This window comes from Amblyraja radiata, chromosome 2, assembly GCF_010909765.2.
Source record: "Amblyraja radiata isolate CabotCenter1 chromosome 2, sAmbRad1.1.pri, whole genome shotgun sequence".
Classification (NCBI taxonomy): Eukaryota; Metazoa; Chordata; class Chondrichthyes; order Rajiformes; family Rajidae; genus Amblyraja; species Amblyraja radiata.
The window spans coordinates 20,166,937-20,185,015 of record NC_045957.1 but is presented as its reverse complement, the minus strand read 5'-3'; the positions used below and the strand labels follow the sequence as shown (position 1 = coordinate 20,185,015).

The following is an 18,079-nucleotide window of genomic DNA, read 5'->3' as shown; positions in this document are numbered from 1 at the left end:
GTACTCATGGCGGTGGTTGATTATAACTACAACTTCCTGTATGTGGATGTGGGCACACCTGGAAGTGTTGGTGATGGCCGGATTTGGAAAGAAACCTGGCTTGGAAAGAAAATGGAAGGTGGAACAGCAGGCATGCCTGATCCAGAACGTCTGCCAGGAGAAGACAGCCCGGACATCCCATATGCGATGGTTGCTGATGAAGCCTTTGCACTACGGCCCTGGATTATGAAGCCATATCCACAGAGGAATCTAACTAGGGAACAGAGGATCTTCAATTACAGGCTGTCAAGGGCCAGGAGGGTAGTAGAAAATTATTTTGGCATCTTGGCAAACAGATTTAGATGCTTGCTCAAGACAATGGAGCAGAGGCCCAAGAATGTGGAGAGTATAGTATATGCAGCATGTGTTCTGCACAACCTGATCCGAATGAGAGGTGCAGCTGCTGGATCAGCAACATCCATCCAGGATGGTGACATAGTGGACAGTGACACAGGGGAAGTAACACTAGGTGCTTGGGGTAGTGGTGCGAACAAGTTGAAAATTGTCTCACTGCAGCGTTTGAAAGGTAACTCGGGCACATCCAGTGTGAAAGAGCAAAGAGACCATCTCTGCGCTTACTACAATTCACAATTGGGGAGTGTGCCGTGGCAGGACAGCTATATTGATGGGTAGCTGACCACAGGAACACTACTGCATGTTATAAGCTGACTTCCTAGTGTTGTCCTCTGAAAAGTGCTTCCTATAAGATGTTCGTCCGCAAAACCTGCCGTTTAGAACATTGCATTGTCCCTTTAAATGCCTGAGTTCACGCTTGTAGCGGAGGTTGATGGATATAATGTGTTTTAAATAATCTCGTGTGCCTCATTTGTTGTATTTCGTGTTTGCGAGGCCCTTTTACAGACAAATGTTTTGTGTGATGCATCTCCTCTCAATATGTGACAGAATTCGTCTTCTTATATTGTCAAATAGGAATAAAGACTTTGTATCACATTTACCGTGCTGACTGTCTTATTTCATTTTCTACCAAGAGGTGAAGAACACGTTTAAATAGCTGAACATTTCAGGGTCCTGCACACTCAAAAATGTAAATGAGTGAAAATGTGATTATATCACCTCCATTAAGGTATTTTGTGTTTCAGCATGAGAGGGATTATATAATTAGAGACATTCATCTTGTAGTGATGTATTAATGACAATTTGCAGACATCAAGCTGATAGTAAAAAATAAATTTATTTAGCAGTGAGGTAAACAAGCATTGACAATCAAAATGCTGAGGTAAAAGCTTTATCACACTTCAGGATATAATAAAATGTGGAGCCACCAACAGAAGAAAAAAAAATGCACAAGAGTAAAGAATCACCCTCTCCCTGCTCCAAGGAGCCCACAGGCAGTTGTATCTCTGGCATCTCCTCTTGCCTCTCCACCTGTCTCTCTAGCTGAGTCTCCTCCTCATTTACCTGCATGGCTAAAAACTTTCTGACTTTCTTTGACCCCTTTCTTTGCGCTTTTCTGAGAGGCATCTCTGCAAGTCTTACTGTGAAAAAGATTCTTAAACAATGACAATTAGGTGGGACGTCCTCGATGAACACATGGTCCATTGGCGATATTGAGACCACCTTTTTTACTCACCTTATGTCCCCTCTGTCAAGCTTCCGGGTTTACCGTTCGCAGGAGTTCCCACGGTACCCGCAAGAGTCATTACGGATATCGCACGGATATCGCATTGGCATCTGCGTTCATACAATGTTGCAACGCTGCTCAAGTCACTCTTGGAGAAATGCAAAATTTTTTGAATTTTCTCCCGACCTTACAAAGTTACACGACTACCTGCCGTTAGCGCCACGGAGGTCCTCGGTGGTCCACGAATGCCGTACTGCTATCGCAGAAGGTTCCCACGATGTTAAACTCTTGTTAAGTCTTGCTTCAGGTCGCACCGTGGGAAAGCCCTTTTAGGCCATCTTCCAAAAGTGCCACTGGCTCTTTTGCATGCATCTGATCCGGCAGATAAGACCTCCAATTTATCCCATCGAAAAGAAAGGCAGCTCCAACAATGCAGCATTCTATCAGCGTTTTCAGTTGTTTTCCACACAACGAGATAGACACACTGCACACCACTGCACCTGCGTCGCTCTCGCAATGGCATGAGGCTCCCGTTGCACTGTCCCCCCACCACCGCCAGGCTACCCAATGAGCTGGCGCGATGTGGCGTATTTCCTGTTGTGAGAGCGAAGAGAGCGAGCAGCATGAAGACAGCGTGAGTACCAGGGCCGCCTCTGGTGCACCATGCGTGGGGCCGGGGGCTCTGCGGCTCAGAAGCCTGTGATTTCCCACTAGTTTAATCACCACATTTATTGCCATGTTTCTTCCCTCTCAGCACTGCGTTAAACTTTAATATTTACCCCCATACCCGGTTATAAGACAATCGACAATAATGCCCCCCCGTGGTCTGTTATTGCAAGGGTTACTGCAGTATGAAGTTTCGAGCGAGGCTTGAAAATAAGTGCCTCCCAACTGACAGATGAGTTAAACTAATCGATATACTACTTCTTCCTCAAAATTTCCAATAATGTGAAAATATATATTTTTTGTTCTGTACAAGCTTGGTCAAGATCAATGTTAAACTTTGCTTATTCTAACAGAAAATCAGAAACAGCAAAAAGAAATCACAGCAACTTATTAAATGGTTCAATTTTCCAGGTTGTAATAATTTTTGCACAAACCGGTTAACTGACAACAGAAACGTCCATTTATTCACAATGTGAATTCTCAAAGTGCAAACATCTGCTTTAATGCAACAATTATGCTCATCATCACTACTGGTAACTGACATCAAATTGCTGACAATAGGATTTCTATGCAAATATGGAAGTTGCCATCAGTGATTCATTACTGGGTATGCGCTCAGATAGTGGTCTCAACCCAGACTTCAGAGTCTGTGTAGAAATAAGTTAACTGCCCTGCGCTTACTTTTCCAACTTCTACTTTTATCTAAAATACTGCAGAGATATGTGCTTTACCTTTAGTCACAGGTCAGGTTCCGCAAGATTGGTGGGCGGCTAATCTTGTACAGGTGCACAACCTTTTATCCGAAAGCCTTGGGACCAGACACTTTTCGTAATTCGGAATTTGTCGGCCTTCGGAATGGAAATTTTTTTGCGTAGATTTTAATGGCTGGCTCAGTGGTAGAGTGCTCGGCTAATATCCGCAAGGTCGCGAGTTTGCGCCTTGATCCCGTCAGTTCCTCGGTCGCGAGTTTGAGTCTTCAATGTAGTTTTTTCTTGCAGAATAAATGTCTGTATGAAATGCAGTGTGTTGAATGAATTCCTGAATTTGTAAATGTGACCGCAGCATTGAATCACCTCTCGCACTCATGTCACTCTAGCGGGGCTACATGCCCTTAGGCGGCCTAAGGCGACATTTTCACACTCTTATATCCGTGTGCAGCAGAGGCGACGTGCGTTTGGCGCCAAACGTGAGCTTTGGTGAGCTTTGGTGTGCAGACGACATCCTGGAAAAAATGTCCGGTTTCTTCCAGGTAGGCGATATACCCTCCCGGGCAATATACCCTCCACTTCTCTTTTATGAAGGGGATTTAGTTCCCCTTTCTTCCAGGACCGACCGGAGGTTCCGCTGTCACCTCTGCAGGCCGCCCTCGGTGAACGTCCTGTCTCCCTATCCCTGGGATAGTAGAGGGCGATCAAACAGAACAATACCCCCCTCCCCCTCCAACTCCAGAGGAATCCGCTCCCCGATGGGCCACTACGGCGACAAGTCCAGTTCGCCCACAGCCCGAGCTGCGCCCCCCCAAGAACAAGACGTACCTGGAGCGGGGCTGGGCTGGAGTTGCTGATCTGGGTTCTCCGTGCTTGCAGTGGGCCTGGGGGTCAGTGTCCCGATGAGGGGGCACAGCTCGGGCTGTGGGCGAACTGCCACTTGTCGCCGTAGCGGCCCATCGGGGAACGGCTTCTGGTGGTCCTGACGTCTCCGGCCAGTTTGCAGTTTTCCTCTGGAGTTGGAACGGGGCTGGGCTGCTGCTGGCTGTGGGTCTCTGGGATCTCCGTGCTTGCAGTGGGCCTGGGGGTCGGTGTCCCGTTGGTCCTGACGTCTCCGGTGACTGGCATCGCCGACGTGAAGACAGTGCAAAGCCCCCGCGCCGGTGCAATGGGCGGGGAGCTGGAGAGGGGAGGGAAGGGGTCACACACATGGCCGGGAAGCAGAGGGGTGTAGGTGGGGTGAAATTGAAGGGAGCGACAATCTGCTGCTGCCTGCCCGCTGAGTTAAAACATTCCCACGCAAGACTCACGATACACTGTATCGTGAGTCTACCGTGGGAACTTTTTAACTCAGCGGGCAGGCAGCAGCATATTGTCAATTATTAATCCTCCCTCGCAATATACCCTCACCTTCTCTTTTATGAATGGGGATTTAGTTCCCCTTTCTTCGAGGACCGACCGGAGGTTCCGCTGTCACCTCTGCGGGCCGCCCTCGGTGAACGTTTTCAAGGACCTTTCTTCAAGGACCGAAAAAATGTCCGTTATTCGGAGGTTTTCGTTATTTGGATCTTCGGATAAAAGGTTGTGCACCTGTACCATTATTTAAGGGCAGCAAGGACAAGACAGGGAACTACAGGTTGGTGAGCCTGACATTAGTGGTGGGAAAGTTACTGGAAGGGATTCTGAGGGGCAGGATCTATCAGGATTTGGATGGACAAGGACTGTTTAGAGATAATCGGCACAGAGCGCATGAGAAATCTTGTTTCTAAATCTGTTAAGAGTTGTTTTTCGAGAGGTAACCAAAAGGACTGATAAGGGCAGGGCAATGGGCATTGTCTATATTCACTTCAGCGAGGTCTTTGACAAGGTTCCAAATGGTAGCTTACTCTGGAAGGTTTGATTGCATGGGATCCAAGATAAATTAGCTAATTCAATACATAATTAGATTAATGGGAGGAAACAAAGGCTGGTGTGGATTGTTGTTTTTTGGACATGGCCTGTGTCTTGTGGTGTGCCTTAATGGTTGTTTGTCGTTTATTTAAACAAATTGAATGAATATGCACTAGGCATGATTGGTAATTTTGCAGGTGACACAAAATAGGAGGCATCGTAGACAATGGAGGAGATTATCAATAATTAGTGAATCTTGATCAGCTACACAAGTGGTCCAAAGAATGGCAAATGACGTTCAATACAGATAAGTGCGAGGGGGTTGCATTTTCGGAAGTCAAACAAAGTTAAGACTTATATCATGAATGTTGGGCCCTGCGGCGTGCTGGTAACAGAGGTACCTAGGATTACAAATATATAGCTTGCAGAAAATGGCATCACAAGTAGACAGGGTGTTGAAAAAGGAGTCTGGCACAGGCCTTCATCAGTCAGGCATTAAGTACAGGATGGGAATTGTGACGTTATATTGCTGTTGTGCAAGCTGCACTCAGAATATTGCATACAGTTTTGGTTACCCTAACATTGGAAATTTGTCATTAATCTGGAAAGATAGCAGATTAACAAAAATATTGCCATGACTTGAGGGTCTGAGTTACAGGAAACATTTAAGCAGGCTAGGAATTTATTGCCTAGTACTAGCAGACTGATGTATGAGGTGCATATATAAGGTGAATGCACACAGGTTTTTATTTCATTGAACTTCTATTTTATTTGTTTATCATGTTAACAGTACCGTGTTTATAAATCTGTTGTGCTGTTCCAAGCAAGAATTTCAATGTTCTGTTTTGGTACGCATGACAATTAAACATTCTTGACTCTTTTCTCCCCGAGGAAGATGAAACAAACATGAGATGGCATAGGTAAAAGGTGAAAGGGGAAAGATCTAAATGGGACCTGACAAGAGGGTGATGCTTATATAGAATGAGCTAGCATGGAAATAGTTGATGTAGGTACAATAATAATATTTGGACAAGTACATGGAAAATAAATGTTTGGAGGATATGGGCAAATGAGACTAGCTTAGATAGGCATCTTGGTCAGCATGGATGAGTTGGGCCTGTTTCTCTGATGTATGTCTCTAAAGATTATGTAGATTCCTTGCTTTCCTGAGTTTATTAATTAAAACAAAAATAAATAAGTAGGTTTAGAATTTTGTTACTATTATTTCATGTTTTTCATTGTCTTAAGCACTCAATATGTTTTAATTGATAGAAGACTTTGATAGCTCCAGTTAATACTGAGAAGTGACTTAGCCAACGATAAAATATTTCCTGGAAAGAAGGAATGGGTGCAGTTTCGGGTTGAGATCGTTCTTCAGACCTATCTGAAGAAGGGTCTCGACCCGAACCTGCACCCATTCCTGCTCTCCAGAAATGCTGCCAGTCCTGCTGAGTTAGTCCATTATTTTGTGTCTATCGTCGGTGTAAACCAGCATCTGCAGTTTGTTACTATAAATGTTTCCTATTGTGGGTGAAGGACGTTCTAGGCATCCTATGGGATGGTTCTTACGACACAGAAGACCTCATCATGGAGAATACTCTACTTGGTATATCTTAAAAGAAAAGATAGTTTTTTTAATACTGAAGTCAATAGTCAGTAGAATCAATTCATCCATGAACATAAGTTCCACAACATTCCAGGTCAATAACTTGTTATCAGAATTAGAACAGTTTTGTGAAAAATTTTAAACAAAGGCAGAGAAAAAGGAGTAGGAAGAAAATAAAATTACAAAAAATATGGTAAATGAATAGGATGAAAGACAGGAGAACTTAAATAACAAAAGTAATTGTGGTGTCAAAGATCGTTGTAAAATTCACAAATAAAAAACTGTCCAAATGTATCAAATACAAAATGTGCTAATTTAACTGACAAACAAAAAAACAAGTGCTGGAGGTACTCAGCATGCCCTGACCCGCTGAGTTCCTCCAGCACTTAGATTTTTGCCCAACATACTATACTGACATATGGTAATTACCAGTAGTTTCTTGAGTCTGGCAATTTAACTCCTCCTTTCCGAAGAAGTCCTTCCACATGAATAATATATATATTTTGCATACAGTATTCCTGCTCATAAAAGTCTCTTTCATCAAATGCAGATTAAAAAGTAATCTTTTGGAACAGTTTGTAAATCTAAGCCACTAATTTCAACATTTTCAGAGTGTAACCTCTGAGCACAACTAACTAGTTTATTATAATGGAAGACCAACGAGAATGACAGTGCTGGGTTTTCTAGTTATTCGGATATTTAATGCTGCTCCATCTTTTATTTATGCCATAGATCATGTTGAGAATTGTTTATGAAAGTAACTTCTATGTACTGCTAAAGCCAGAGAAAACAGATCTATTCACACTAAAGGATATTATGGAGTAAAATCTTGAGTATTAAAAGTTTGTTTACTCAATAATGTGAGATTAATATTTTCTGTATTTATCTATTATTTTTCCAATATAATAACTTGATACCTTACACGCTGAAGCCACCACAGTGAACGAGGAATTACAAGCAACACAGAATACTTCATAACCATGCCCATACCTGTAGGAGAGAAAGAAGAAATTTGAGACATGTATCCGAATACTTTAAGCCCCTTCTCCCACAGCCCTTCAACGAACTCTCATTAGCACTTCGCAATCTCATTCCAAACACTTGATCCTGCACTTGCTCAAACCAAGCTCGAATTAGAGATCGCCGAACGCCTGCAACCCAGGCTCCATTCTGACTACCTTCTGACCCCATGACTAAATTCTCCCTCCCTTCTTCCTGCTACTTCAAACACCTAAGGCACAGCAGTAGAGTTGGTGCCTTACATTGCCAGAGACCCGGGTTCATTCTTGACTACAGGTGATGTGTATGTGGAGTTTGTACGTTCTCCGTGACTAAGTGGGTCTTCTCCAGGTGCTCCGGTTTCTTCCCCCAAAGACATGCAGATTTGTAGGTTAATTGGCTTTGGTTAAATTGTAAAATGTCCCTAGTATGTAAGATAAAACTAATGTACGGGGTGATTGCTGGTCGGTATGGATTCGGTGGGCCAAATTACCTGTTTCCACGCTGTATATCTAAACTAAAGTAAACAAATTCATGGGTTTTCCATTGCCATATTTTTCATTAACAGTTTTCAGTTTCCTTGCCCCAATTGTATCCTTTTCATCATGGCTACTCAATAGGTTTTCTCCTGGTGCTCTTGCTTCCTCCCACACTCCAGAAGTATAGGTTTGTAGGCTAATTGGCTCGGTAAAATTGTAAATTGTCCCTAGTGTGTGTTGTGGGAGAGTGTAGTGTGCAGGGCTCGCTGGTCGGAGTGGACCCGGTGGGCCGGTGCCTGTTTCCGTGCTATATTACTAAAAACAAGAAAACTGAAAATTAAAATTAAACAATTGGTCTGAACTGGCATCATCCAAGCATTTTGTTTGCAAAAGCAGTTAAAGCTTTTAGCAAGCTTTCTTTCTATCAAAGGGGAAAAAAAAGCACCAAATGGATGACAAAATGACACTACCTGCAACAATAATTACAATTTAAAGAATAAAACATTTGAAAATATTCATGAATATACATGTTTAAACATTTTGAAATTCCATGTCCTCTATTTAAACTGGAATGCAATAATTACGCACATTGCATTATGTCAGAAAATTGTTGATGTTCACAGCACCACAGTTATGTACTGGCCGCAGATTTAAGGTTTAAGGGTATCAGTGACAGGCAGTACTGGTAAAAGATTAATTACTTCCAAAACACCCTCACATCATCAATTCATATGCTAAGTTTGAAGATGAACTCAAACTACTGAAGGATGTGAAAACTCATGCAGATAAGATGGTGCAGAACATATAGAAGTGAATTATGTCTTGGATCATTATTCTAGAGATTGCTGAACTTCTGGTCTTAAGATCACTGCACTACTCAGGCTGATTCAGGCCTTTGGCTAACTTATTCTGATGTGGCAAGTCAAATTACAACATTCAGACTTGTACCTCATTAAAAAAGATGGTTTATTTTTTTATTAACATCAGGCACTGATTTTGTGTTCTGTATGAAAAGGGTAGAATAAAGACAGTAATCAACTAAGCATTAACACAGTAACAGCTGAGAAATATACCCATCATAAGCTTTTTTTCTAACTATGTACATATGACTATCAATATTACTCTAAATACTCTAAATACTCCTTTCTGCAGCACAGGAGTTAAAATATTTAAAAGAGCCACCTGGATTAAAGGGAAATCCTGAAATTTAGCTAGAGTTCCAACTTGTCACAAATTAGATTACAAGACCATTACAATTCCTGACTACAAGAGCAGCCCCGCCTGCCCCCACGGTGATATCACACTGGCCAACGAACTAAACACCTTCTTTGCCCGGTTCGATACTGGCAACACCACCAGGTGTGGAATAACCCTGGCCATAGCGGAGGGACAGGCCTTAACACTGAGCACTCAGGAGGTACAGTGCGCTCTGCGTAGGATCAATCCACGCAAGGCTGCAGGCCCGGATGGTGTACAGGGAAGAGTATTAAAGGACTGTGCTGGACAGCTGGCGGAGGTATTCACGAGAATCTTCAATCTCTCTCTATCTCTGGCAACGGTCCCCAAGTGCCTGAAAACAGCCACCATAGTGCCGGTGCCGAAAAAGTCCAAAATCACCAACCTCAACAACTACCGGCCGGTTGCCCTGACTCCAATCCCCATGAAGTGCTTCGAAAGGCTGGTCCTCTCCCATATTAAATCCAGCATCCCTGCCTCACTGGACTCCCATCAATTTGCATACAGGGCAAATAGATCGACAGAGGATGCTATCTCTCTGGCCCTTCACACTGTCCTGACTCACCTGGACAGACAGGGCACGTATGTGAGGATGCTCTTCATTGACTATAGCTCTGCATTCAATACGGTCATCCCCACCAAGCTCACCACCAAACTCCACCAGCTAGGCCTCAGCTCACCAATATGCGCATGGATCCTGAACTTTCTCACGGAGCGACCGCAGGCAGTGAGACTGGGCCCGCACCTGTCCTCCACCATCACCCTGCGCACCGGCACACCACAGGGTTGTGTACTAAGCCCCATGCTCTACTCCCTCTTCACTCACGACTGTGTCCCTGCATTCGACACTAACACCATCGTGAAGTTTGCAGACGACACAACAGTGATTGGGCTGATCACCAACGGTGATGAAACAAAATACAGAGCGGAGGTGCAGAACCTGGCGGACTGGTGCGCCAATAACAACTTGGCACTAAACACCTCCAAGACCAAGGAGCTGATTATTGACTTCAGGAGGTCCCATTCTGGAGAATACGCCCCAATCTCCATTTATGGGGAAAGTGTGGAGAGAGTGTCCAGCTTTAAGTTTCTGGGCACTCACATTTCAGAAGACCTCACATGGTCCACAAAGTGCTGTGCCGCGCTGGTCAAGAAGGCACAGCAACGACTGTTCTTCCTGAGGACATTAAAAAAGACTGGTCTGCCCCAACAGCTGCTGACAACGTTCTACCGCTGCACCACAGAGAGCATACTAACGTATGGCATCTCTGTGTGGTATCTCAGCTGCACGGAGGCGGAGAGGAGAGCTCTTCAGCGCGTCGTCAACAGAGTGCAGAGGATCATCGGGACAGAGCTACCAGCCTTGGAGGGCATCTACCACACGCGGTGCCTCAGGAAGGCCCTCAGCATCCATAAGGACTCATCATACCCCTGCCACGGTCTGTTTCAACTACTTCCCTCCGGCAGACGTTACAAGGCCTTCTACGCCCGAACCTCCAGACTCAGGAACAGTTTCATCCCAAGAGCTATAGCGGCCCTAATGAGTGCCCCCCCACCCACCCCATTTGGACAGTCTCCCTCAGATGGTCACGTCAATCAATTCAGCTTGCTTATTTATGTATTGTATTTATTTACCTTTCTTGTACATCAGTGGAGCTGCACACTAAATCTCGTTGCATTGACGTGCAATGACAATAAAAGATATATTATTATTATTATATTAGATGTGAAGAGCACAGTTTCAGAATATAGTGATAGATTATAGCGTTTTGTTTTATTTCTAACATATGCCAAAGGCCTCTCAGGAAGCAATACTGGAATTACAAAAGCTGCAAAACCGACATCTTGTTTCACATAGAAGTAAAGTCCATGTGTACTGAATGAAGTACTTTTTAAATCACTTTTAAAAATGAGATTTTTGTCTGGATTAAAGAGGGGGGGGGGGGAAAGAAACCACACCACCCGTTGCTGGAAAATCGATGGTGGACTGATTTTTTTAAATCAGTTCTACTATAGGTAAAGAGACAGAATAAGTTATCCAAACTTCTGCCACAAATGCAATTACTTAACTCAGTTCTGTCAATTGAAGTAGTATTGGGGGATGACGAAACGGCAGATGAATTGAAAAAGCTTTTTGTGCCAGTCTTTATATTGGAAGATACCAGCAGCGTGCCTGAAATTCAAGTGAGTCAGGGATTGGTAGTTAGATTGGAGTTGCTATTGCTAAGTTGAAGGTGCTTGGGAAGCTGAAAGGTCTGAAGGTGGATAAGTCACTTGGACCAGATGGACTACACCCCAGCGTTCTGAAAGAGCTTTCAAGATTGTGGAGGAATTAGTAATCATCTTTCAAGAGTCATGAGTGGTCCCAGAGTATTGGAAAATTGCAAATGTTACTCCGCTGTTCAAGAAGGGAGCGAAGCAAAAGAGGCAAAATTATAGGCCGGTTAGCCTGACTTCAGTGATGAGTCACATTTATGCATCCATTATAAGGATCCATAAATTTGGAGGTAGAATCAGTAGTAAGGAAGAAGACAAATACAATGTTGGAATTGATTTCGACAGGACTAGAATATAAAAACATGGATGTATTACTGAGGCTTAATAAGTTGCTGGTCAGAACACATTTGGAGTATTGTGAGCTGTTTTGGGCCCCTTATCTGAGGAGGGATGTGCTGGTGTTAGAGAAGGTCCAGAGGAGGTTTAAGAAAATGACCCCAGGGATGATTGGGTTAATGAATAGGTTCAAGGTGAAGGGGAAAAGATTTAATAGGAATCTAAGGGTGAACCATTTTCACACAGAGGGTGGTATGTGTATGGAACAAGCTGCCAGAGGAGATAGTTGAGGCTGGGACTATCCCATTGTTTAAGAAACAGTTGGACAGGTACATGAATAGGACAGATTTGGAGGGCTATGGACCAAGCGCAGGCAAGTGGGACTAGGGTAGATGAGACATTGTTGGCCGGTGTGGGCAAGTTGGGCCGAAGGGGCTGTTTCCACACTATATTACTCTATGACTCAATGACTATGAGTGTTTGATGGCTCTGGGCCTTAATTCACTGGAGTTTAGAAAGATTACAGGGGATCTCACTGAAACTTACCTAATAATAAAAGTCAGGATAGAGTGGATGCGGCGAGTATGTTTCCACTTGTGATAGAGTCTAGGAACAGAGGGCACAGCCTCAGAATAAAAGGACATACCTTGAGAAAGGAGATGAAGAGGAATTTCTTTAGCCAGAGGGTGGTGAATCTGTGGATTTCATTGCCACCATATGGCTCAGGAGGTCATATTTTTAAAGCAGAGATTGACAGGTTCTTGATTAATAAGGGTGTTAAAGGTTATGGGGAGATGGCAGGAGAATGGAGTTGAGAGGAAAATATAGATCAGCCAAGATTGAACGGTGGAGTAGACTTGATAGGCTGAATGTCCTCATTCTGCTCCTATGATTTATGAACTAGCTGCAAATCCAGGCTGAAAATAAATTATATTGCAAGATCTATCAAGCTTCATTTACCAAGAGCGTTATAACATTCTCTTTCTTCAGATTATTAAAACTGAGATGTTAATAAATCTGAAAATCTGATACCGTCCATTACTGTCCAGTCAGTAATTGTCCTTTAGATCATTTCAAAAATTCATAACAGTCTACAGGGAAACATGATCAGAATGCCTTTCTCTTCCACCTTCATAAGATGTACATGACAACAGAGATGAAACAAAGCAAGACACAATTACTCACTTAATTTCTATTTTACAAGCTTAAAAGCTTAAATTTGGAAATCCTGCCTACATCTTTTTATATTGTTAAGTTTTGGAATCTCAATGCAATTGTACAATTATTTATTTCAGTTATATCCAAATTCTCAAATTGCTTCCAGCACAGTGTGATTCACCCATCATACTGTTCTTCCTAATCACAAAATAGCTCTCAAAGCTGCAACATTTGGACTTTAAGAGCTTTTCATAATTACAAGGCTCTGGTTGTGCTTGAGAGAGTGCAGGGTGGATCCACCAGGCTGCTGAATGCATTGGAGGAGTGAGTTATGGGAACTGATCACATCGGCTGGGCCTGTTTTCTCAGGAGCAAAGAAGGGTGAGGAATGACCTGACAGAAGTACATACTGTAAAATAATGGAAATGCAGATTGGTAGAAAATCACAATATTTTTCACCTGGTAAGGGTGTTAAAACAAAGATGCGTAGGTTTAGGATAAAAAGAATAGTTTTAAAGGGGATCTGAGTTTTCTCACAGAGGAGGCAGTAAAATCAGATACAATTACTACGTCCAAGGCATTTAGACTGACACAAATAGGCAAGGCAGTCCCAATCAGCAAAAGGATCAGCATAGATGTAGTGGCCAAAGGGTTGGTTTCTGTACCCTACAATTAAACAACACTAACTTATATTATAAACTCAACCACTCTTCTAAAGGAAGACTTCACTCTTGCCAACTTGAGTTAAGAAAAAAAAATTTCAGTTGGATTTTACAATAAATTAAATTGTTGGAGTTGATGTCAAGATAATTGATGGGTAAAGGAGGCAATGGAGAACTGGGTGGCATCATCAAACTTGTAAAACCCAATCCTATACTTCCAGGTAAATGGTGAAGAGGAAGGATTCCAACATGCACCAGATTAGGAAGGCAGGGCAAGTGAAAAGTTTTGAAATGAAGTACTATTTACAGACCAATAAACCAAAGACAACAACAAAACCTAAGTCAGCATGGTTTTGTTAAGAGGTTACCTTGTCTGACAAATCTGTTGGAATTCTTTGAGGAAGTAACAAGCAGGATAGACAAAAGAGAATCAGTGGATGTTGTTTAGTTGGATTTTCAGAAGGCCTTTGATAAGGTGCTGCTGGTGAGGCTGCTAAAGTAGATGAGAGCCACGGTATTGGAGGGAAGATACTAGCATGGATAGAAGATTGGCTGACTGGCAGAAGGCTAGGTGTGTGAATAAAAGGGGCCTTTTCTGGTTGGCAGCCGGTGACTAGTAGTGTTCTGCAGGGGGCTGTGTTGGGTCCGCTATTTTTAACGTTATATGTTAATGATTTGGGTGATGGAATTGATAGCTTTGTGGCCAAGTTTGCAGATTGGTGGAGAGTCAGGCAGTGCTGAGAAAACAGGGAGTTTGCAGAAGGACTTGGACAGGTTGGGAGAATGGGCAAATAAGTGGCAAATGGAATACAGAGTAGCAAAGTATAGTAATGCACTTTGATAGAAGTAATAAAGGCATAGATTATTTTCTAAATGGCGAGTGGATTCAGAAATCAGAGGTGCAAAAGGGACTTGGGATTCCTGTTGTAGGATTCCCAAAAGGTGAATTTGTAGGTTGAGTGGGTAGTAAGTAAGGCAAATGCAATGCTAGCATTCATTTCGAAGGGACTAGAATATAAAAGCAAGCAAATGTAATGCTTTGTAAGGCAGTAGACAGACTACATTTGGAATATTGTGAGCAGTTTGGGGCATCAAACTGCAATGTGGGACAAATATCTATTGTTCTTATTCACTGATCTGAGAAAGGTTGTGGTGGCATTGAAGCGGAAGATCCAGAGGTTTACTAAAATTATCCTGGGGAAGGTTGGGTTAATGTATAAATGGCATTTAATGGTTCTGGGACTGTATTCGCTGCAGTTTTGAAGGATGAGGGGTGAATCTTATTGAAACCTACCGAATAATGAAAGGCCTAGATAGAGTAGATGTGGAGGGGATGTGTGGGACAGATAGACACAAAATGCTGGAGTAACTCAGCGGGACAGGCAGCATCTTTGGAGAGAAGGAATGGGTGACATTTCGGTTCGAGACCCTTCTTCAGACTGATCTGAATGTGGTAGATGTGGATAGGATGTTTACAGTAGAGAGAGAGTCTAGGATCAGAAGGCCCAGTCTCAGAATAAAAGGATGTATCTTTAGAATGGAGATGAGGAGGAATTTCTTTAGTCAGAGGGTAGTTCATCTGTGGAATTTATTGCTAAATTCGCTGTGGAGGGCAAATCATTGGATATTTTTAAAGCAGAGATTGATAGGTTCTTGATTAGTAAAAGTCCAAGGTTTTGGGAGAAGGCAGAAGAATGGGGTGGAGAGGTAAATATAGATCATCCATGATTGAATGGCGAAGCAGGCTTGAAGGGCTGAATGGCCTAATACTGCTCCTTCGTTTTATGATCTTATGATAATTGCAGAAGATCATTTAAAAAAAAGAGACGTCTCAGGATATTGTGAACCTAATTTAGTAGAGAAATGCCAAATCTTAAGTATGAGGGATAAATAACTTACAGCTTCTGAACCTCAGCCCAGAGTGTGCTCTGCAAAAGATGATCTTCTGAGGGAGGTTCTGCAGGAAAGGAATGAAAAGCACTTGAAACTAACGGAATTACAGAATGAGCATCAAACAGCAATATGGGACAAATATTGATTGTTCTTACTCAATGACTTACTCTGTTAGAATTTGCAGGTAAGTTTACAAAGAGTGTACTTTACACAACTTTCTCATCTTAATTCAAAATTTCACAAACTGTTTAGCGTCAGCATCTCGAGGCATGGCAAACTAACAGGAAGACTTATGCAAAGTGTCTGAAATCTTTAAATAGCTCATACAACTCAATGTTAAACAGCAAAGTAGCTTAAGAAAAATTAAATCCCTTCATTTTCATCTGTGCAGACATTTTGGCTGCAGTTAAGAGACTAGAATCCAAATTATCAATCTTTTTCTTTCCTTGACCACTCTAGGTCTCTCCTACATCCTTCTCCTGATACCTAGCCAAGGTAATTTGCACTTTATTTTTCCATTCTCAGTGTATTTTGTCTCCATTTCTGTCAACCTGGCTATTTTTATGGGTTACAGCCCCAAATCGGGGGTGATCTTTGGCAACAGCACATAAATGTAACCCTGTCCTCATCATTAATCTGTTGAGATGGTTAACAGCTTTAGGTTCCATGGATTCCATATCACCAGCAACCTAACCCGGTCCCTTTACACTGATGTGGTGATCAAGAATGCGCATCAGGATGTTTACTTTCTTCGAGAAAGATTTGAGAAGATTTGTGATATCAACGAGGATTCTCTCGAACTTCTGTACAGGCGCAATAGAAAATATTCTGACTGGCTGCAGCATGGATGTTTTCCATTTTATACAAAAGGAATTTGCTGTTGTTTGACAACATAACATTTCCATTCACTTTAACTGTTATTAACGCCTGTATGGTCGTGAGTAGTAGCCCAGAGTCGTACCTTTTTCTGGTTGCCGCTGGATTTTCAACATGTTGAAATTTTTCGGCCACCTGCTGCGACTATGACGGGTGCCGGCAGTCGCCGAAAAAATCGTGTAAGTGGGACAGGCCCTTTAGGATGTTGGTTGTTTAAACAGGGTTTATGCAACACCTTAATAAGATCCAGATACTGATGGCAAGATCATTTAAATATCACCATTGTTTTAAATTTAAAACTTGCCATAATTTTGGGAATCATCATCATCGGCGGTCACTCGAAACAAGTATGACTGTCCTCGCTATGGAGGATGCCTGTTCATGACTTTCTTTAACGTGGGGAGACTGGTGCAGAGACAACCACCACACGGACCTTGACAGATCCAGTGGCATGGAGTCCAAAATGACTGGGGACCCTTTTCTGCTGCAGCCTTCATCCCCCTTCCCAGCCATTGTGACTCTCCACTGCAGTCAGCCATCATTCTCCGCCTGTTCCACCATTGAGGTCTTGGTTGGATTGCTTTGTCAGGGACCTCCCCCTCGACCTTAACGCCATGGGTGGCCCTACCAGGAGCATAGCTCCAGACGGCATCGCTCTCAGGATGTCAGGATCACACAAGCTTCTCCACCAAGACAAAGTGACAATCCACAGAAAAGCCTGGGAAGCCTGAGAAGTCTGGGATAAACCTCTTGGGTCTAATAGAATCACATACCTGTAAGGCAGATCGGCTGGAAGTAAGTCTGGGAATATTGGTCAGCAGCATTGAGAGGCATTGCACTTGGATCCATTTTACTTGGATTGGCCGCAAAATCTCCTGAAACATGCAAAATTACATTATCGTTTTAAACAAAATCTTTTCTTCAAAGAAAAGTCAGATAGATTAAATGGATTTAATAATACGAAGAAAAATCACACATTTGTATAAACTGAACAGCATTTCCTCTTCAAAACAATTCGAAGCAAGGTGGAAACTTATTATGAATGATTTTAATTCAATGTTTATTTCAGTCATCGTCATAGCGTCATACAGCATGGAAACAGGCCCTTTGGCCCAACTTGCCCTCACCGACCAACATGTCCCATCTACACTAGTCCTACTTGCCTACATTTGGCCCTTATCCCCATAAACCACTCCTATCCATGTATCTGTCTAATTGTTTTTTAAATGGTGCAATAATCCCAGTCTCAACTACATCCTCTGGCAGCTTGTTCCATACATCCACCACACTTTGTGTAAAAAAGTTACCTCTCACATTCCTATTAAATCTTTCCCCCTTCACCTTAAACCTATGTCCTCTGGTTCTCAATTCCCCTACTCTGGGCAAGAGACCAGACTGGTCTGCATTTACCCTTTTATTATTTTACACACCTCTATAAGATCACCCCTCGTCCTCCTGCACTCCAAGGAATAGAGTCCCAGCTTGCTCAACCTCTCCCGATAGCTCAGACCCTCGAGTTCCAGCAACATCCTTATAAATCTTCTCTGTACCCTTTCCAACTTGACAACATCTTTTCTATAACATTGTGCCCAGGACTGAACACAATATTCTAAACGCGGCTTCACCAATGTCTTATATAATTGCAACGTGACCTCCCAACTTCTATACTTAATACTCTGACTGATGAAGGACAATGTGCCAAAAGCCTTCCTATCTACCCGCAACACCAGCTT

General features: G+C 42.8%; 1 protein-coding gene across 1 annotated transcript in view; it reads right to left on the bottom strand.

Annotated features, from left to right (window-relative positions):
• Positions 1-18,079, bottom strand: part of elp2 (elongator acetyltransferase complex subunit 2) — a 139,226-nt gene that overhangs the window by 19,119 nt on the left and 102,028 nt on the right. The window contains exons 15-17 of the mRNA XM_033042787.1: positions 17,120-17,221; positions 15,477-15,534; positions 7,408-7,480 (exon numbers count right to left, since the gene is read on the bottom strand). Coding sequence (XP_032898678.1) covers positions 7,408-7,480; positions 15,477-15,534; positions 17,120-17,221 — 233 coding nt within the window. The remainder of the gene's footprint in view (positions 1-7,407; positions 7,481-15,476; positions 15,535-17,119; positions 17,222-18,079) is intronic.